The sequence below is a fragment of the Hetaerina americana genome, unplaced genomic scaffold, assembly GCF_022747635.1.
Source record: "Hetaerina americana unplaced genomic scaffold, ioHetAmer1.1.p SCAF_6, whole genome shotgun sequence".
In the NCBI taxonomy this organism is placed as follows: Eukaryota; Metazoa; Arthropoda; class Insecta; order Odonata; family Calopterygidae; genus Hetaerina; species Hetaerina americana.
The window spans coordinates 43,982,913-44,005,310 of NW_027287205.1; the positions used below are offsets into that span (position 1 = coordinate 43,982,913).

General features: G+C 35.0%; 1 protein-coding gene across 4 annotated transcripts in view; it reads right to left on the bottom strand.

Moving 5' to 3' along the window:
• Positions 1 to 1,983: 1,983 nt before the first annotated feature.
• The window catches only part of LOC139695053 (serologically defined colon cancer antigen 8 homolog), a 49,789-nt gene continuing 29,374 nt past the window's right edge, over positions 1,984 to 22,398 (bottom strand). The window contains exons 11-13 of one of the 4 annotated variants that reach the window (XM_071593660.1): positions 18,671 to 18,788; positions 12,465 to 12,547; positions 1,984 to 5,016 (exon numbers count right to left, since the gene is read on the bottom strand). In XM_071593660.1, the coding sequence (XP_071449761.1) occupies positions 4,610 to 5,016; positions 12,465 to 12,547; positions 18,671 to 18,788 (608 nt within the window). In that variant the 3' untranslated portion in view covers positions 1,984 to 4,609. Of the gene's footprint in view, positions 5,017 to 12,464; positions 12,548 to 15,379; positions 16,059 to 18,670; positions 18,789 to 22,398 lie in introns of those variants that run through there. The other 3 variants (XM_071593658.1, XM_071593659.1, XM_071593657.1) reach the window with 3 other exon arrangements.

Sequence of the window (22,398 nt, forward strand, 5' to 3'; positions counted from 1 at the left end):
AATGATTTTTACTCTCTGAAATTGTCGCACTAAAGATTCTTTTCCATTGTCCCTATAACTAGTTTCCATTAAAGTTCTGATACTCTGAAAAGAATACAGCTTGAACTATGTAGTACTGTGAAGATGCACCTTTTAATTATACATTATATTACAGGATTAAAAATACCCATCGAGGCAAAGTTTTTTCATTCTTAAGGTATTTTAAAAGCTCTAAAGGGTGTGCATTAGTATTCAGGACTGTCTAAATACTATGTATCAGAGACCACAAATTCATTTTCATAAAATATCAATGAAATAAGAAAGAAATATTCTAATGTACTTTGCTTGGAAGGAAAATATCAAAGCAAAATTAACTGAGATTCTTAGCACAACCAATAATTTAGTGAATTAACCACAGTGCTGAATAAAATATTTTGGAGTAGAGTAGCGACATTAAAGACTGCAAGACACAGAAATTCTATCTACAATAGCTATCAAACAGGATTGGTTTTTAGCAGTTCTTCAATCTGCCATTATTTTGATTTTCTCACAGTTCTTTGTATTGATGTCTTCATCACCTACCACTATCAATATACCCTTGACCCTGCTCTATAATGCCTCTCCTTTACAATGGCTTCAATCATGCATATTTACCAAAGGCAATGGCTTATAGTTAATCGAGGATGTGCCCAAACAGTTTCCCTACTTGTCCACCTTCCACGAACTTCTCTCTTCTCTCAGTTGTCAAAGAACTTCTTCTTCTGTTTAAGTATTCTTGAGGCCTAAATAGAACTATTCTTCGAAATAGAGGTAGAAAAAATTAGCCACTCACTGTTACATTACATAAGTAAAAAGGGACAAAGAAGTTGAAAGAGTTGGACTATTAAAAGTAACATTCCAGAAAAATAGATGACTGATTAAAGTAGGCTGAGATCAAAAGAAAATTAATTCGTCAGTATTGTGATCCTCTTACGATTCCTCAATTATACTGATTTCAGATTGATTGGGTAAGGACTTCATGTGATGATAACTCTGAAAACCTTGCCTCCCCTGCCCCCAGGCATCACACCAAGCCTAGTCGGTGGTGCCCCTTAGTTACCAGGATTATAGTAATTTTCCATCTGCTAATGTCCATAGTGTCATGGGAAAGAGTGCAGGGCTTATTCCAATGCCTACAGTAGCAGGTCTTTTAATGTAAAACCACCTTAAATGGGCATCCCATTGGGTTCAATGCCTTTGCAGCCACCTCACTGAGGCAATGACCCTGGGGTTATTATTTTGTTCTGTTGTCTTTACTCTTATTCCTATCCTTCAGTCTACCTACTATCTGGCATGGGTGCCCCCTACTAGAAGCAATTATGATTGCCCCTGAAAGTAAGACAAAAACTGGGCTTATGAGGTTCTAAGATCTATTTGTACATGAGATAGGAGCTATGATTCTGGACAAACATAACCAGAGAAGAGGGGAATGATTAAAACCTTATCGAACTGCTTGAAGAACGAAAATTAGCATCTCAAGACAGAGATATAATTGCCAGGGGGAAAAATGCCTATGTAGTTTGTAGCTTCATAAGTATCAGAGGCAAATAGACCACAACCTGAGACTCAATTAGTTAGGATACTTACGATGATGCAATCATTTGTTATTAGTAAAATGTTTTGAAAACTTTCCTTGAAACTCTTTGTACAAAATAATGTTCTGTTTTCATAATATACATTTAGAAATATTCAATCAAATAAGAAAAACATAAAAAATTATAAAATAGTTTGTTGTTGTTAAATTTACATTATAGAATTATTTTGTATCATTATACTATATACAGGGACTCTGTAGTAATAAGTACCTTGCTTACACATCTATTTCACAAATAAACTCCAAAAACCATTCTCAAGATATTTATAAAAAATTCAGATAAATTAGAAAAAAATAATCCACCATTTCTTGCAAACATTTATTAGTGCAACTATTTCTTTTTTATCATCAATAAATACACATCTGTTGTCATTCATAAATTATTTGAATATTCAACATTCAAAAACTATACATATCTCAAGCCCAATAGAAACAGGCTGATAATGGCAGTGCTTTAAGTAACAATTGATCAAATCTATTTCCAATGCTATACCGTCTTCCTTACTAAAATCTCACACAAATTTTATTCATGTGAAACAGATCAAATGACTTTGACATGAACTCCATTGCCAAATCGAGCATGCTTCTCATATTCCCACGCAGAGCTAGATGATTGGATTTGCTTTGTAAGGCGTCATTTACTATAAAATATATAAGCTGCCAAAAAAATTGATTCAATGGCCCAGAAAATACAATCAGGCCTTTAAAAATCACTATTCATATTAGTATACACTTCTAATGCTAAAAGAGTATTTTGACTATATGTTCATTTAATTTCAATCCCGTTAGAGTGTAGGGACAACTTTTTAGATACTTTTCTTAAAGCAATGTCCTCTCCGGCAACTAAGCATTAATTAATTCTTCACGCATTTACTATAAATCATGCTGAGAAATTTTAGCAACAAAAAATCAACACTGCATTGCTAACTTATTCCTCTCATTTACAGACAAAAAACTTATTTTTTTAAAGATAGGAAATACTAAACTCAATTCAAAATCTATGTTATTCATAACACAAAAACATTCTTAAGCAGAGAGTGATACATAAGTAGTGTTGTGCTAATTATTTGCAACAATGTAATTCAGCTTTTATCCCTGTAGATATTTCAGGGTTTTATTTCAACATCCTGAATTGTAACTAAACAAATAAATGCCCTTACGTTTAAACAAAGTCAGAACTCTCTCTCAAGTTGATCACTATCTTGCCGACACTGCAGCAAGATAGTGATCAATCTCCGGCAAATGATGCAATGATAGTGACATTGCATCATTTGCCATACCTCCCTATTTGGTGAAGGATGGAACATTGCATCTTTAACCTTCCCATTTCCCAATCCTTTTACCAAAGAGCTTAGATTAATGTAGGAACAAAGTGAAAAATAGAGATTTCACTACTGTCAAATTAAAAAAAAATCATTCATCTTGGAACCTCTATTTCAGGATTGAAATGAAGATAAAGGCTATTGATCCATCAACTTTCATGAGGGAGCAATGCATCCGCTATGGACTACAATTGGGCTCATAAACACATGACCCATAAGTAGAGTATCCAAAAACAGAATTGTTAAAATGGGGATGACACAGCATAGCCAACTTTAAAAGCTTTATTCTAATCTTCAACTTCACAAAGCTAATCCAATCAATCAGCCAAACCTACCAACTCTAACAGAAGCACAATTCATCCAATCACAATCAGATTGATGGGAAACCCTAACAATGGTAATTTTGGGTAGCAGTTAAAGTAGCTAGTACAATAACATTTCATGAGACAGCTGAGATCATTACCAAGGATATGTACAATGCCAAACACAACAATAACAGGAAATTTATCAGAAAATTCCTAAACTGCTGTCAGTTATATGCATCTAGAAGTTCATGGTTTAATATGCCACTTAACTGGCAACCTTTGAATGATAAACTTTGACCAGCCTCTACACATTAGTTCCAACCAAATTACCATCATGAAAAACTTTTTATATCCTTAAGACTGGTGAAACCAAGCTGAGGGGATAAGAATTCAATAAGGGTGGTAAGTACATGGGCATAACTTGAGAAAAATAATTAAACTGATGGATAGGGGTGTTCAATAGTTAAATATTTCAAAAGAGCAATCACGACTATATTACAAGATTCATTAAAATATTGAACATGGATTTTAAAATAGTATATACTGGGTTGTTACACTTCTGTATTTATTAGTTGCAATGAAGAATTTAAATAATTATATTGCACTATTTGTTCCTACATTCTGCTATGGTTTCAAAATTATTCAACAAAGAAGCATTTTTTTGAATCAGCAAGAGAATTTTTTTGAAAATTTCTGGATAATTGAAGTACCCAATTCAGTCAATATTTCAATTAATTTTTCTGAATTCTCTGGTAATAACAAGATTCCCAGGTTTGTAGCAAGCCTCATATCACACAATGCCATGAGTTTGCTTAATTCCCAATGAAGAGAAGTTCTGAGTCGTCTTATCTGTAAAAATATGATAAGAATATTAACTGGATGGTTATGACATCATGATATGGATGCCATTTCTGTTAATGATATTGTCCTTGATAACTTAATTTTGATGGCAAAGATTTAAAGGTTGAAGAAGCTCCACAGGAGCTTTGATGAAAATAAATGTTAAGTGACAACCCCTTGTCCTTTGGTACATTACACGTGAGACCACAGTTTTCCATAAAACCAACCACTGGAAGAATTTTTTCAGCAGGGATTGCAAATGGATGAATTTTCCCAATAAACCAAACTCTCCAGTCACTACTCAATTCAAACATGGTTACCCTCATTCGATGCTGACACAAAACACAGAAGATCCCAACTTCCACGCCAGCGAGCTCTATGTATCGCAAACCGTAGCCAAGTCTTCAAGGGTCAGCGGTCCAGCCACATCAACTGGATAACCATTCTTCTGGGAGTCACACTCCAAAACATGTCTCTTTCTGGCGACCTTGTATTCACTCATCCTTCCCAACTCCCCTTCCCATGGTTCTTCAATCTGATCCCTCCCTTCTGCCCTCACCTCCGCCCATGTCGTCGTCATCTGCACCCCCCGGGGGACTGTAACTTCCCCCTCCAGGGGAAGGAGCCAGTCTGTCTGACCCTCTGTCTGCTCCATCCACTCTGGGGGCATCGTCCCCACCCTCCCCCTCCTCGGTAGCGTACTGCTCCTGCTCGTACTCCTTGGGGGACTGGGGGTAGGAGGGTGGAATGGGGGACTGAGCTTGGGAAGGGGTAGGAGAGCTATCTGCGATTGGTCGAGAGGTGGCTCCTGGGGTTTCATCTTCAAAATGCTCCTCTTCTTCAGGTCTGTCATCCGAGTCTTGTCCATACTGAGTTCCTTGAACATGATCTCCCTCTCCTTGAGGAGCTTGCTCTGACTGGTAAGGAGTTTGTAGATCTGCAAAATGTCCAGGTAACCAATCAATTTCATGTGCGGGTAAGGTTAAAGCATTCAGAGAGATGGCAGAAAAAAATAATTCAATAATAAGGCACTAAAAGAGTACAAACATTAACAAGCAATTAGAGACTTGCAAAGTCAGTCTTTCCAATTGATCCAGCAATTATTTGAGTGATATTCTTTCACCAAATTGATCTACTAAATGGCTAAATCTGATAAGTGACCCAGACAACACAAAATATCCAATGGATGTACAATGAGAATCACTAAAATGCACCAGATGCCCATTCACTTAGCGTATATGCAACAGATATACATAGCATATCCATAACTCAATATCAAAGGATATGATGTGTATAAATATTGGACATCCAGTGCTAGATCACTGATAAAATGCAACTAATACAACTTTTATTATTACATATGACTAATGAGAAATTACTCTTAGAATTCAATATTAAAGAATATTTTAACTCAAAGTGCTGATATCCGACAAGTTTGAAATTAAACAAGCTTAAGTATGGTGAGGATATTCACATTAATGTATCTATCATCCATCAAACAAAGCTTACTGCATGTATCATGATTAACATATAGCCAATTTAGGATGTTTTACAGACAATGTGCAATTATATTGATATGATATCCAAGCATGAATACATGTTTTATCATTGGGTGTCAATAGAATGAAATCTGGACATTCAATAGATATCTACAGTAGATACATTTTGTATATACAACTGATAACCTTGTACTGTGTGGGGATGGTAAAGCTTTAGATGCCCTACGGCACATAAAATACAAACTCATAGAAGGGCTAGTTCCTTTCCCTGAGTCACCTGCAGTTAAGAACAAGTTTTGGTATTCAGAATATTATTCTGCATGGATTTTAGATAGGGTTGTTCAAAGCAACCCTCCAGTCCAAAACCTAATTTTCTAACCACTAGGCTAATGAAACACCAAAGAGACTGACAGGCACTGAATTAAAAACTTTTAATTATCAAAATCAAATTAGGCAGTGACTAAAAAATTAGCTCCTTTTTTCAGTTACTGCTTCACTCTCTTGCATCTACGTTATTTTAATAAAACAACATTACACAGTAAGGAGTTAGCCTGAACCAGGAAAATTTACTTAATTATTTTTTTCATTTAGATAACTACATAGAATCCAGAGAACAAAAAAATTTTGGAATTGACCTTTCATAATGATAAAATATGCACTATTCAAATAAATATTGAAAATCTAAAAGCAAAACCATGTGCAGGCACAAAAATAAATATCTTGAAACAGCAAAAATAACTTGATTTTTGTACTAAAATATTCTATAAAATTATCTTTGAAATGTGTAAGTAGTTAATTTGTAAAATTATGTATTCTTCTGAAGGGTTTAACCCTTTATTAAAAAATGATATGAAAAAGTAAACTACAGATATTATATCCCCTTTAAAGTTTACAGTTACATATTTTCAAATATGAAAATATTTCCAATTAACACTGCATAAAACCAGTCAAATAAATCATTAACGCCATTCAAGTAACTTTATTGGGAGAACTGGCACCTAAAAGCATTACAAAGGCTTTTCAGGCTTCTATCATGTTCTGTAAACTTTCATGGTGTTCCAGTGTCATTACTATTGGCTTGCAGAAGCCTTAATGCACAAATTCTAAACTTTGTGCACCATATAACCTATTAAATACTAAACTATCCATGAAATATGTATTATTAGAACCTTTAAATAAAATCAATGGAATCAGATTGAAAATAATGCCATTCAAACAAGTACGTAAAATATTGGTAGGAATTAATAGAGGCCACTATAAAACGATTGGTGCCAAACACATTACACACCACTAATGGGATTTTTTGCACAAGGTGAGTCCAAAAATACCAGACTAGCTTGGTTGTGCAATGATGAGGAAGAGAAAATGGATTATGTACTAGGATATTTTTTCTATTTCAAACAATGTTTAATAAATTTGAGATGTCTGAAGATCTTGAGGTCAGGGATGAAATTTATAAATAAGGTTTTGCCTTCTTACTGATTGATGGTACCTGCCCACACATGCCAACTCTGGACTTATTGTACCAATTGAAAATTGCAATATCATTTTTGGAGTAAAATTTACATGAAAATATCGGAATGATCAAGGAAATATTGAAATTTCATCAAGGGCAACTGAAAATGTGACATACAGAAATCATATCCATAAAATTAGCTTTTTTCCAGCACATTTGTACTTATTATTATATAATAATTAAGGTTATAATGTATGTTAAGGTGCAAAATATTATCCTTTCGTAAAAACCAACACAATGCTAAGCATTGCGTGCAATGTTACCCTGGACTGATACACAGGTATGAATTAAAGTAGGCATGTTGTAGAGGACTGGTAACTGATTTTGATGCAATGTGAATTATCTTCTTTCAATGAAAATTGTGTCATACTAGACTGAATTGAGGCATATAGACATCATATTAAGTTTAAGTTGAACAAGTACAAATATGCCCACTACTGCAATAGTCCCTTGTCATTCTCCTACTTTAAATTTCTACATAGCGTATGACAGTTTTTCATCCATTCATCAAGGATAATCAATTAATTGCACTTGTGCATGTGTTTGCATCCATTTCCATTCCTTCAACATGATATTTTCAACGATCTAATACCTCCCAATACACCTACATGCCAACTGATCAAAAGTACCCACTAAATATGTATATGTCTAGTGATTTTTGTAATTATAGTTAATTTATCTGAATGTAATAACTTTTGAGGTCCTCAGCAAAGCTCACAGTAAACTTAAAACCATTAACAAACAGACACCAGAGTCATGGCATGATCATGATGGAAAAGAAATCCAAATTCCATTCAAATGCATTGACAAATCATCGAATTCAGGGGCACAGCTGGAGATAAGAGATTAAAAAATAGACACAAATATAATCCTGCACTCTTACATCCAGCTTTTGAATTTAGATTGAAAACTTGACAATTACTTCTGCATAAAGTTTATGATTTTAAAATTCAGACCATGAAATTAAACCCCATCCCCATTTTGATACCAACATAAGGCTGAACAGCTTATCGAGAGGCCATGGCAGAAAAGGGAAATTAATGAAACAGAGGAGGCATTCAACAGTAAACCAAAGAGAAATGAAATGGAAGAGTAACAACAGTAACAAAAGAAAGGAGAAACATTGTGGGACAGGATGATTCATGGATTTATTTTATCTTGTCCAATTCATTACCATATAAGTATAACAGTGAAATCCTAACAAACGAACACTAATCTTCCCTATACACATTTCTTCTACAATACTTTCATGGTTGATGTTCTAATACCCTTTGCCACACTTCCTTATGGTGGCTATCTAGGCCAAACGTGCACCCAAGCAAAGGGCAACTACATCCTGCACACATCAAAATACAATTCACAGGTCCAACATCATGTACAATGACCATCAATGAAATTACTTTATGATCTTTATTGTACACCATACAATCTGCATACAAGAATAGCTATAGAGCAAGACAAATGAGATCTATTTAAGTAGTAGTTTTTAGGGGAGGCGACCGACAGCTAAGGTCATTTGCGCCATAGGGGATGGACAGAAAAGGATGAAGGGTGGAGAGAAACCCGGCGTCGGCATTAGCCTACTCTTTACGAAAGGCAAAACAGCTATATTTTAATAAGGACTGCTAAGAAAAATGTGAGACACCAAGTTGGTCTTATTTATACTTAATAGAAAGTTTCATGGCTTTCAAATGCTAATGTCATCCATCAGCTGATGATGGAGTATCATTATTCATGTGATGCCTAAAATTGGAAGATAAACCTATAAATTTCACTCAACCCCAACAATACTGCCAGGACACTTAATTTTAGGAGAGATTAAATCATAAGGATAAGGTAGGGGCGGCAGGTTAGCAAATGGAATGAAGAAGCATTAACTGGACTAATGAGGAAGGAGTATCAGCAGGCTGTAGAGAAAATCATGGATGACAGTTAAGAGCTGAGTACTATCGAGGAAGGGTGAAATTGGTGCACTATACGAGAAGGTCAAAACACTAACAGGAAGATTTAGAGATAAGTTGGATGAGATAATAGTTGAGAGAAGATCCAAGAGAGATGGTATGAGCATAAAGGACTGTATGGTAAAGACCTTAGGCCAGCAAGCTTAGACATAGGAAGAGAATGTGATGTAGAGTAAGATAGCTTCAGTCCAGGCATACTTGACGATCAGATAGAAAGGGCATTAAGGGAGATGAAACTAAATAACGCCATGGGGGTGGATAACATTCCTGCGGAACTACTGAAATGTATAGGAAAATATGGGAGGAAGAGGCTATATGGGCTGATTCGTAGTATCTATGAGGGTGGAATCTGGCCGGAAGACTTTGTGAGATGAGTTTTAGTTCCTATTCCGAAAAAGGTAAAGGCTACATCATGTGAGGAATACAGGACAATAAGTTTGATATCCCACGCAGCTAAAATGGCTCTCATGTTCATCAATAAAAGGATAGAGAGTAGAGCAAATGATTACTTAGGGGATGATCAGTTTGGATTAGGGAAAGGAAGAGGCACGCGCAATTCCATTGCTATAATGAAATCACATTAAAACGAGAGGAATATAGAATACAATTAGAACATATCTGCCTTTTTGTAGATTTCAAAAAGGAGTTCGATAGAGTGAATTGGGAAAAAATAAGGGGTATACTGTAGAAAATAGGAATAGATTGGAGGGACAGGAGGCTAATCCACAACCTGTACATGCCTCAGATTGCTCAGGTGTGAGTGGGGAACGGAGTGTCCTGATGTACAGTAATAGGAAGAGATGTAAGGCAGGATTGCTCATTATCATCAGTACTGTCCAAAGTATTTGTGGAGGAAATGATTAAAGAGGCATGGGAAAAACTAGAGTACGAAAGTCAGCGGGGAATTTTTATAATCAGTTTGGTTTGCTTATGACCAAGCTCTAGTTTGTCAGTCAGCCAAGGGGTTGCAAACATTGCTCAGTGAATTGGAAATTCAGTGCGATAGATATGGGATGAGAATTAATATAAATAAAAAAGTTATCCGATTTTCCAGAAAGAAAAAGGCTAACCTAAACATTAAAATAGGAGGGCAAAAACTCAAGCAGGTGGAACAGTTTACGTATCTTGGAATTTTTTTGGACCAAAATGGTCAAAGTAGTAGGGACGTAAGGAGAAAAATTGCACTAGGGAAAGAGGCTTTCACAAAGGGGAGGGAGTTGATGACAGGGAAGTTGAGAGAAGATGTTAAGAAAAGGCTAGCTAGTCAGAAATTTGATATGGAGTGTAGTTATATCCGGAGTGGAAACATGGTCACTGAAGCAGGATTATATATATATATATATATATATATATATATATATATATATATATATATATATATATATATAGATTGGAGGCTTTTGAAAAGTCAGTGTGGAGACAGATAGAGAAGGTGAAATGGGCCAAAAGGAAAACAAATGAGGAAATGCCATGTATGGTGAGCGAGGAAAGGGGAATGTTGGTATAAATCATAAGGAGGCAGGAAAAATGTATGAAGCCCATATTGATCAGCAGTGGGATGTTGAAGACTTTAATAGAGGGGAGAATGTTAGGAAAACAAGGAAAGGGATGGTGGACGGGATGAAGGAAGTACACAGAGATGAAGAGGGACTTGTATAGTAGGATGCTATATTGTGTTTTATTAGGAGATATTTGATTGGAAGTTATGCCCATCCAAAATCTACCTTAAATGGTGGATTACATTTTGAGGAAAGTATGCCATGGAATATTTTTCTCTTTAAATTGCCAATGCCAACTATAGTAAATTACTTTTATAATAACATTTATGTAATGTATTTTCCTATTTTCTTGAAAGCAATTTTGTCATTGATACATTATAGGGGTAATAAACATTAATTACTTTGGATTCTTGAACTTAACTAGAGCATTTCAAAATTATCTAAATAGCTTTAAAATGACTTGCAAGAAAAGACCTGCCATAACTGAACTAAAATTTTCAGTCTACAATTTAATGTTGTTCTACCCCAACTGTCTATTAATATATGGTATTTGGAAATGGCTTTTGCAAAATTAGGACGTTATGAATATTTTTATCAGCTTTTGGATTTGCTTGGTACTAATTTGAAAAAGTGAGTAATGACAGCCATCTAACAATTTCATATTTTATGAAACTAAATTATAGCTGCTACTTAACAAATAATGAGATTTGATAGATATTTACAATACACTCCTTTCTCATAATACCTTATTACTAAAGGCGTTATTATTGAGACATACATAACATTATTTCAATGAGAACGACTGACAACCCTCAACTTCACGCCAGACCTCTTCATAGCCCCAAAGTGACAGTTTGGTATGCTGTGTCCTCTATGGGCATTATTGGTCCTTACTTTTTTGAATCTCGAGGTTCAACTGCTCCTCTGAGTTCTGAGCACTATTGTGAGATACTGTAGAACTTTTTATTCCCCACAATGGAAGAGTATGGTGAGGAATATGACACACAAGCCTTTTGGTTTCAACATGATGGTGCCTTGACTCATACCATCTGAGGTTCCTGCCAAATCCTGCAAGAACAATTTCATGGCCCCCTTGCTCCCTGGATTTGAGCCCATGTGATTTTTTTCTTTGAGGATATCTCAAAGCTGAGGTTTACCAAGTTCAACCAAGGACTTATAGCTCTTTAGTAGGCAATTATAGATGTCATCGATGGAATAATGCAAGATATGCTGAGAAGAGTTTTCGAAAACTTTTTTCAGTGACTCAACAAGTGCATTGCTCACCATGGTCATCACCTGTATGAAATAATTTTCGAAACCTAATGAAAAAAAAACTGGCATTGGATGCAGTTTTTAGAAATAAAAACCTTTTTTTAAATTGTCATAGTTTGTTTTTTTTACAATTAACCCATCACATCAGGAAGTTCATTTTGCCCAACTCTGCCCACTATACAGAAGCTCTATGATATGGAGCAATAATTAACAAGGAAAAATTGATAATAACCATGAGACAAATTTGTGTTCAAAAAAGAGGGCACGTTTTTGGCAATCTGTATGTCACCTGCCTGCTCCCTAATTCTGGCTCTAAAAATTATTTCATTTTCAAAAACAAAATTTTTGTGACCACACAATCATTTGACACTGTAAGGTTGTTTTTGGGCATAAGATAATTCTAATATTTGAGATAAGTAATTCAGACACCCTGAATGGAAAATTCACTTGCAATATCCATTCCATTGATTTGAACTTCAGTGAAAATGCTTCAAGAAAACCTTCCATGAAAGTAAATTTCAAATTATGATGGTCTCAAATGGGCAGAGACTGCCTTTCTTTAATCTTCCGATTTATGCCTTTAAATAATCCACCATGGTCATGCCATTTTATCCAAATTATCTTTCACTATGTGTTACCTTTTCTTTCTTGTGCCTCTAACGAGGCTTCCAGTTTGTCATTTAAGTCATCTACTTTACTTTGTAGCCCAACCATTTCTTTCCTGCAAGAGAAAGGGTTAAGATGTTATGCACACCAGCAGACAGCAGTATTCCCACATAATTATATGAAACTTTGACCAGTCACTTAACTGACCAATTAGCCATTTAGCTTCACCAATTTGGATCCATGTTAAACCAAGGGCAGTTAGAATAAAACGCATTTAAACTTTGTACATTGAGACCTTGTTCAAAGGCAACATTTAGTCTTTCCCTACTTACAAATGACCATGCATAACTTTGAACTGTATCACTGAATATTATGAAGAATGAGGAGTGTTACCAGAGGTTCCATTTTATCGATGAATTGAAAATTATATGATACTAGAGGTTATTGTATTATTAAATGTTCATATCAGAATATCCCCGCATTAGTTTTCACGGGCAAAATGTTTAGTAAATAGTGATGAATAAATTTTTTCAAAAGAAATGAATGCAAGTCAGCAAAATCCAATCATGAAATTCTATAGTACCTAGTTATTTGTTCTAAAACTTTCAATTAAATTTACAGTTTGAAGTAATTTTTGAACATAATACTACTTGATAGTAAGAAAAGCTAAGGTTACTTTCCCAAAATAATTCTGGATCTCAGAAAGCTCATGCAGGATAGTTTATAAAGCTTTAATTATCCCAGTTAAATAAAAGTAAAGTGAATTGCACTTTAAATAAATCTCAAGGCTTCTGCAATGTCTACTTGATGGATGTTCGATGCTGGAATTACAGCCATGTAGGTTGGCTTGTTAGAAAACTGTTTCGCCCCCAGTCCAGCAGGCATCTTCAGTGATCTTCTTGGTCACTATATGTAGGAGTGCTACAGGCCAGCCAGTCTCTCCTATACATAGCGGCAAAAATTGCAACAAAGATCACTTTGACCTGAAGATGCCTCCAGGACTCAGGGCAAAACTTGTCCAACAAGCCAACCTATGCAACGGTAATTCCCTTAAGTAAAAATAGAAATTTTTGGGTAGAAATAACTTTTCGCTAATTATTCCCACTGGTATAGACATATACATAAACTGGTTTAACATTACAATGTCATAATTAACACCCGATGGTATTGTAATGTTGAAATAAGGTTGTAAAATAAAGTTTATATGAGCATACGGTTCAGTTTGCATACCAAGGTCTTCAGTCAAAGTTTTGTCCACAGTTGCTCTTGGTCTGCCCTGTAACTCATGGTCATCCACCAATTTTCGAAACCGATTTAATATATTTTGGCAATTTTTTCTCTGTTCAGCTTGTTGATGGCCACCCTACCCTCCCTTCATTTGTCACCTCCTCCCTTCACCTGAGCAAACTGTTTAATCCACGGTTTTCTCCATGGCATTCTTGCCATACATTAGCATATCCCATTTCAATCCAACTCTTGCCCAGTTTCACAAGAGGTGTGATGCTTGTTTGTAACTCTAATTCCAGCCCGGACATTTGTACAACAACAGGCATTCACAAGATTGTACACCGCTCAGCATCAATGTGTCATGCCAATGCAAACTGAGCTGTGAGACACTGGAATGCCAATGTTATGAAATCCTACTGAGCTGCTTGTATAATGCTGTCCACAGCACAAGAGTGTGAGTTCATGAATTGCTGGACCACGTGCATTGGTGAAAATGAATTATAGAGTTATTTTTATCAACTCTAAAATTTGTAAACTAGCACAGCTGTGTAATTCAGTCCAATTTTGTAGAACTAAATATATATGCCAATGAACAAGGAATAAGAATCATTTATACATTTAAGTACACGGTAATTGGAAAGCCATTTGGGTAACTAGTCAAAAATCATCCACCAAAATTAATAGTGCGATTTACTTAGTCCAAGAGTCTTTTTTTGTGCAATCATAAAGCTCAGAAAATTGGTGATGCAATACTCGTTAGTTGATTCAAAATCCAACCATGGGTAAAAAAAATTTTCTAGATGCCAACCCTTGCTCTAAATAAATACAAGCACTAGGAAATTTTGGCTGTCACACTGGTCAATGCACATCAATTTCCCCAAGGGCACATATACATGTATGGCTGAAAAAATATTAAAAACATAGTAGACACTCAAAAAAAAAAAGAAACATCATGCCCCTGTCCCATCAGTTGCAACAACGGCACTTCCCTGACCTGATCAGAACTCTGTCTCTCATGTAACTCCATCTCCTCCAACCTCTGCGACATTTGATTGTACAGCGTGGTGTGCTCCAAGCACTGTGCTTGCAATGACTCCGAAACGCGCCAAATACTTTTGAGTTTCTCGGCCAAAAGGTTATTGTCACTCCTCAGATTGGCCCTTTCACCCCTAGAAGTGGATTTCCAGAAAAAAATCGAACAAAGGAGGGCAAAAACGTCAAATATGACACAAAATTTCAATGGTCAAAATCGGCTTTATCAAAAAGGAAAAAATCAAAATTCTCATTTTTTTTCTATTCTGGATCATTTAACATAAAACACTCAATATGCAGTGTACAGCATGGCATTCATATTTCTTCAACGGTATAAAACCCTTCTGAACTCAAAAAATAAGGATATTTCTCAGAAAAATGTACAATGGAAAATGTTCACTCCATTAAAAATGAAAAATTTTGACAGTAGTGGCCTTGACTAGGGAAACACACACCAAAAATAAATTGGGCGAGGTGTTCATACGTACCCAGGGCTGCGGCTGCACAATACTTTTCTTGAATCATTCAAATGGATATAGGGCAACAGGAAAAATATGATCGCACAAAACGTAATTAAAGAGGCATGAGTAAAACTTTAATTTATTTCTACTTAAAAAATTCCATTACATAGCAATTTAAACACCATTGGAGATGTTGGAGATTTTTCAAGAATTACATGAAGCTTGGAATCAGAAAAATATCATTCACCATGCACAAAAACTAAGCTAAAGCAGTTGTTTCTACAGCTTATGCTCCAAAGAAAAACTTCCTAACAAAATGACTGGAGAGCATACTATTGCGAGAGGCATCTATTCTTTGACCACCGTAAGAAGATTTTTGAGAGGCAAGGTCTCCAAATCAATTAGCAGTTAGCTTCCATGCCGACTAGGAAATAAACACCATAGACAGCTTCAATCCTCTTGTTTCTACTTGATTCTAAGTAGATTTACATCTGATATGTCACTGGAAGCCATTTGATATCAAATTGGACTACAATAATGATAAAGTAATCTTTTGGCCACAGGGAGATTATTATAACAAGTGAACAGGTGACATGTGAGGTCTTGCTGGAAGCTCATTACTGATTGTCCATTGATCATGCCAACCCAAAGTCTCCAAAAGATGGCTACAGTCTAAGTTTTAAACTCGGGTGCAAAGTCCACAGTATGAATTCATATTTAAAGGGCATCTCGACTGCGAGAAAAACTATTGATGCCAAGTTGAAAGTCACTAACCTTTTCGGTTTAGTAACTCCTTTTCGTGAAACTTTGACAGTTACATTTACTTTGACTTTTTTAGGCTGCTGAAGGGGAGGGAGGAGGGGCTGCCCTGTTGCCCCTTCGATCCAACCACTCCCTTGCGGATCCCTGGTGGGAAACATCGGGGCCAGAGCAAGGTCAGTGCCAGTAATTAACCAACCGCCTGACCACTGGGCATGCCCAACAAGAATCCATTGCAATGCAATGGCAGTGATGTGTGACCAGACGATGCCTTTTTGTTCCCCTACACCTCATAAGGCTAAGAAGATAAATGTGCATGTCACATGTCGAAAGAACCACTGCATCAAGGTGCACATGCATTCAGTGGCAACAATACTGGTCACCAGAAGACAGGATGAACCAGATGATCATAGTGTGAAAACTTATCTTTGCAGCTAGTTCCATAATCAATATACCAGGGGTATGTAGAAGGAGAGATCACCAAGGATATGACAATACTTAAGAGGCAGTGGAAACATTGCATGAATTAATCTGAGATAAGGCAAGAGCTTCTTATTTCCAAATTTTAATTCTGTAGCCATGCTTAACTATAATGTTATTATTATCTCCATATGTATTTAGCTTTATGTTTATCAAAGGAATCTTTTTGTTCCAAACAATGAAACAGCCACAATGAATTCTGACAATATTACCCTCTTAGTGCACTATATATACATCTACTGATGCTACATGCCTCTTTTCTGAGAAACAGTGCATGTGTCAAGAGCATGCACTGCCCGGAGCAAATGTGTTAACATAAATGACAAAGGCATCATCTAGACACATTCATCAGAGACAGGAGGTTCCAAACCACCCCCATGAATTTCATCAATTTTACATTAATACATTTGAAATACTTTCACCAAAAGATATTATACTGAGAGAAACCAATGCTTTGAATATGAGCAATTGAGGGTAAAAACTGTCATAAACTACAGCTTACTGGTACAGGCCAGAATACAGCCAACTATAATAAACAACAATAAAAATCAACCTGAATTATCACTTTCTCATTATCCAATTTACAAAATCATAGAGAAAAAGTGACACATAAATAAATATCACAATCAAATTTCGAGACAAAATTGGGAATACTAATACACATGTATTCTATTCCCCCTTCAAAAATCAGCCAATAATCATAGGATAATGAAACAAATTTTCAGAAAATAACATTAATATTTTTAACAAATTCTTTTTTGGACCATATCCCACATTAATACATTCATCAGGGCTCAAGAAGCATATCATATGATGCAATTTCAGTGGAAAAGTTTTCACGCTATTAACATACTGTATTAATGCACAAATTAAAATAAGAAGGTCCATCGAAATTCAATATGATTTCAGCAAAACTCTTGAGAAAATTTAAATTGTAAACACATCGCTTCAATATTTTATTGATTTTGGTCAATTTTACATGCTAATAAATAAATAGTGCTAAATTTAATATTGCATATATATCACATTTGAGTCCAATTTATGAAGCACTAACTAAAGAACAGGGTGCATTAAAGCAATATGGTAATCAGTTTAAGAAATTTTGAAAAACATGCATATGAATAATAAGAATAAAATACATTAACTATTACTTAACAAAACGAGTTTTAGAGATAGTTTAAATATCCATTCTTTATTTTAAAAATACCAGGAAATCAGTGATTTGCATGAAACCTTTGTGGAGCAAAATAATGCTTAGTTTGAGAACATGTATTTCCATCAGGACATACCTACCAACCACACATATATGCAACAAAAATTCAATGAACACCATTCTATGGTTAACTCTATTGTTAAAATAATAAATTGTCTTAGATGAACATGTAAACACTGAAAATTACAAAGAACTATTGAATAGAATAAATTTAGCAAAAGCTAATCTCAACAATAAAGACTTTTTGATGGCAAAAAATTACATTTGCTATCAATGTTATAAATTAGCAATGGGATATAATGTTACTAATTCCATGAATTTTAAAATTTCACAACTTTAATAAAAGTACGACTGTCAAGTATAAATGTGTCACCATTGAATTTAAGGAAAAAAAGGTGTAAATATTGAGTTTTCATTTGTGCAGTAAAACATTTCAGAGTTATTCTAAATATTCAGTGACATTACCAACTCTTCAGTTGTGAAGAGTAACATTTGGTGGCAGAAAAAATCATTTCCTTCATGGAATTACAGTTACAGTCAGTAAGCTAAAAAGATCTTTGAACAATCATGTTCTAGATGTGTCTCATAAATTGAAAATTAACCTTGGGGTATTCACATCTAGCTGCTCTTGCAATAAAATTACTGTGAAAGCAGTTCATTAGCTGTGCCTCAACTTAATAAATATCCATAACATAAACCAAAAAAATCAAGACAAAGCCAACAGTGAAAATAGCAAAGTCTGCAAAGAAGCATATAACTTTAAGTAACTGTGTGAACATAAAATCCCTTTCATATAAATAAAACAAATGAAAATGCTTTTTAACTTAAAAAGAGTGCCATCCATTATTAGCAACTTCATGACATAATTTTTCATTCACTGGTTTTCATATTAACAAAAATGAAAGAGTGCAAAGGCATCACCAAAATTATTTCAGGCCAAACCCTTCTCTTTCCAATGTTGACTCTGTGTTTTTATAATTCTTTTCTAAAATGTAATGTTTGACTGAGGATCACTATTGTATCATCATCGAATATTAATAATTGTATAATCAACAGAAAACCTTACTTGTGTCGGGCAGACGCATCTTCCAGCTTCTGGGTAAGCAAATGACACTCATCTTTCAGTTTAGCCACCACTTGGTTCTGTGACTGAATCATGCCTTCAAGTTCACTGACAGTCTGTACTGAAACAGGATTGATATACATCCTCAGCGTTTTGCTCTAGGCTCAAATGGTAAAAGGCCATCTGACACGATTGATGATGATGAATAAGTGAGCCCTGATATTTTCTCTCTCAGGCCACAGCTATGCCGAAAGGGATAAAAGATCAACACCAACCTTCACACCCAGCCAGACTACACATTTAGGTAGATTTGTCTGATTATTTGGTATAATTTAAGGTTTTTTTAAAAAATGGCCATGCAACACTTCCATTTTATTTACCCAACATGTGATTCATAGTCACCCCTCCAATAGGTTGCTTAGGAATAATGATGCTAACCGTTCAGGATTTGGACATGTGACATCTAGGGTTGACAATGACATCTGCATACATGTATTTTATTCATGTAGGCCCAAAATAATCAAAAACATTCAATGATTCATTAAATACTTGTGCATCATAAAAATATTGACATAAATGCTGAAATATTTCGTAGAAAACAAATTACTTTAATAAGAGGTTAGGTATTAAATGTAGTGAAGTATTCTTCAATGAATGAAATTATGCTTTTGAAATGAATACAATGTGATTCATTTCAAAAGCATAATGTCTGCTGGTCATACATGAATTCCATAATTTCATAATTAATAATTCATGATGCATTGGAGCAATTCACTTATATTGATTTAAAAAAATATATTTTCAATGATTCTGGTTCCCTAGTATCCCAATAAGCCACTATTTTCACAGATGGATCAAGAGTCGAAAAACCACAACTGACACAGCACCCATGCTCAAGGCAGGACTTAAACCCATGACTTTGAGTCAGCAGATGGAGGTATTACCCACCAGACTAATTCTGTGAGCAACATAAGTAAGTTTTTATACAATTCTATTAAATTAAAATGATTTACTTTAATTAATTTTAATCAGATTATTATATTACCCTTATTAGCATTTCAGTAAACTACAAACTAAAGCAATAGTTTACAATTAAAAGGGTTGACTTTCAAAAATGTGAAAGTATAGCAAATTAACTGAAAGGTGGAAACTTATTACAGGAAATTACTGGAAACAGGTGAGTTGGGATTTTTAAAAATCAATGACAACATCGTCCATGGTTAATTCCTACAAGGTGGTTAGAAGATTTTTTTCATTTAATATCGTAGGAACTACATTTAAATTTGTCAAAGACTAAAGAATTTCAAATCAATTTTTTTTTTCAAATCGGTATTTTGGGAATGATGTATTCCCAATCCCATTAGGAAATTGGTGCCACACCTATCATATGGAAATAGTTGGTAACATTCATGACAAGATAGGGTGTTTCAGTTTTAAGCTACCAATAAACAAAACTAGGACCTTCAATCACACTGATAATGCTCAAAATTAGTTTTGATCACTTTTCGACCATCCCTGGATCTCAAAATTCCAAGGCAAAAGTTTCAGCGATTCCCTGACTTTCCAAGAGTTTCTGGAATAATATGATACATCCATAACAATCCTGAACCTTGAACATTACATAATAAGTACATCTGATACGTCAATATCTCAGGAGCCAATTGAATGATGACTAATATTTATAATTAATTGAATAAGAATGTGGCAGTCTGTCATGATACATATGATATTTACTGAATATCTGAGGGAAAAATCATAGATGGAGGTCACAAAGAGAAATGAAGCATTGATGCATGTCTCTTAGTATCCAATTGCTGTGGTACAATTATATTATACTGGATGTTGTTTCCTATTTTTTTCTTAGCCAGGTATAATTTTGGCGTTGTCTCCTAACCCTTTTGTGTAGCTGTAGCACTGATGTGTTTGTCCAATGCCAGAGTTATGGCATGGCATTAACATAAAATGAAAATTATCAAAATCAACCTAGTGGCAAATACAAAAATAAATTAGAACATGCAAATTAAAGACAAGCCATGCTAAGACAATGAAAAATCATTACGTTCATCATCTATGAGGAATGTGTGTGCTCAGCTAATGGAAGATGAGATTTCTACCAGCTACTATTCACATAAAGGGGTTCATCAACTAAAAGATAAATAGGTACTTACAAAAATAAACATGCAGCTAATGAACCTGAAAACTTTTCAAGCTCCAAATCTGAATCCTAATCTAGTTAAGAAAAATCAAAATGATTAAACCACAATAAATGGAATGTAGGCTATAGTCTCTTAAGTCATTCCCAACCTAACCTGATGTGAACATCATTTGTTCACAAGAGTATTAAAGTGGATATGATCCTAAACAAATGAGCAAACCATACAACAGCCTTTCAAAAATGTAAAACCACAAAATAAAGACCAAGGACAGGCTTTACTTAAAAAAAATAGCACCATTGCACAACATTTCACTGATGACAGCAGCAGCTATGAGATATAATGTTCACCCAATGATTTAATCAGCAAGCAAAACCATTATCTCTTTTGCTCAATAAAACCAATAATATTCCCCAATGCTTAATTATCTGAAAAAAATGAGAAAACAAGATTTGCGTGAACAAATTCATTTAAATGAGATTATGCAGATCAGATTTCATTTTCCAGAACCAAATAGGACTGGTTGACAATGGCAAAAATGCAAGAGCTTTAATTAAAGTATACTGTCTAAACTGAAGCATTGTTCTCATTACTTTGAATCAAATTAATTGAAAATAATCCTAATTCCATTTTATTCCCAAAGTCTTTTCCAAACAAAAATCAACAATGCATGTGCATTTGAAATGATGTCCTCTCAATATGCCTTTTAGTCAGGGAAAAGAAACTTCAAAGGTACAACATTATATGGTATGAATCACCTAAACAAAAAAAAGATATTTACAAAGAAATTACATTATGTGGAAATGTTGCAAACCTTCAATCATCCTGAAAGTAAGTATTCTGTATGATTTCATAAATAAAATGACCACAGTAATTGACCAAAGGGTCAGTTTGACAGTTGAGGGTAGAGCTCACCTAGTACTAAGCCCAATGGCATGGCATACACATATTAGGGTAGGGGGGCCAGTCTCTTCCCCTGTGCCACCTATGGTTTCACAGGAAGTTCCGGGGCCCAAAAAACAACACAGCTTGAATGAAGCTGAGGGTGCCCAGAGGCATCCCTGGGAATTGAACCCAGGCCCTCCAGTCAGCAGTCCAATACTCTACCCACTGGACTGCCACATCCTCAATTTAATATATATAGATAAACTTATATATACGTATATACACACACACACACAGTTAAAAAAAAAATCTTCTGCCTGCACTAAGATGCATACAAAAGAGTACCTATAAATCACAACACATACAAATCTGATTTATTGAGTGCTTTGTCAATCGATCAATGAAGAGCAACAACGGTGGATAAAGACAGGATGAGAAAGTTTATCAAGTTAAAAGCCATTCAGTTGCATGTGGACTAAAAAGAATGTTTGGAGGGAATTCCAAAATGCATTGCAGCGAGCTATAAAGCCATGTAAACGTAAATTTGGATAAAGACTGGAAGACATGCTTTAACACTCAAACCGACAACCTATTTCAAATCTAGTGTATGACATATCCCAAAACAGCAAACTTAGATTCCTATTTATATCATAGATTCTTGATAAAAAGGCATAAGAGACTTGATTATAAGCA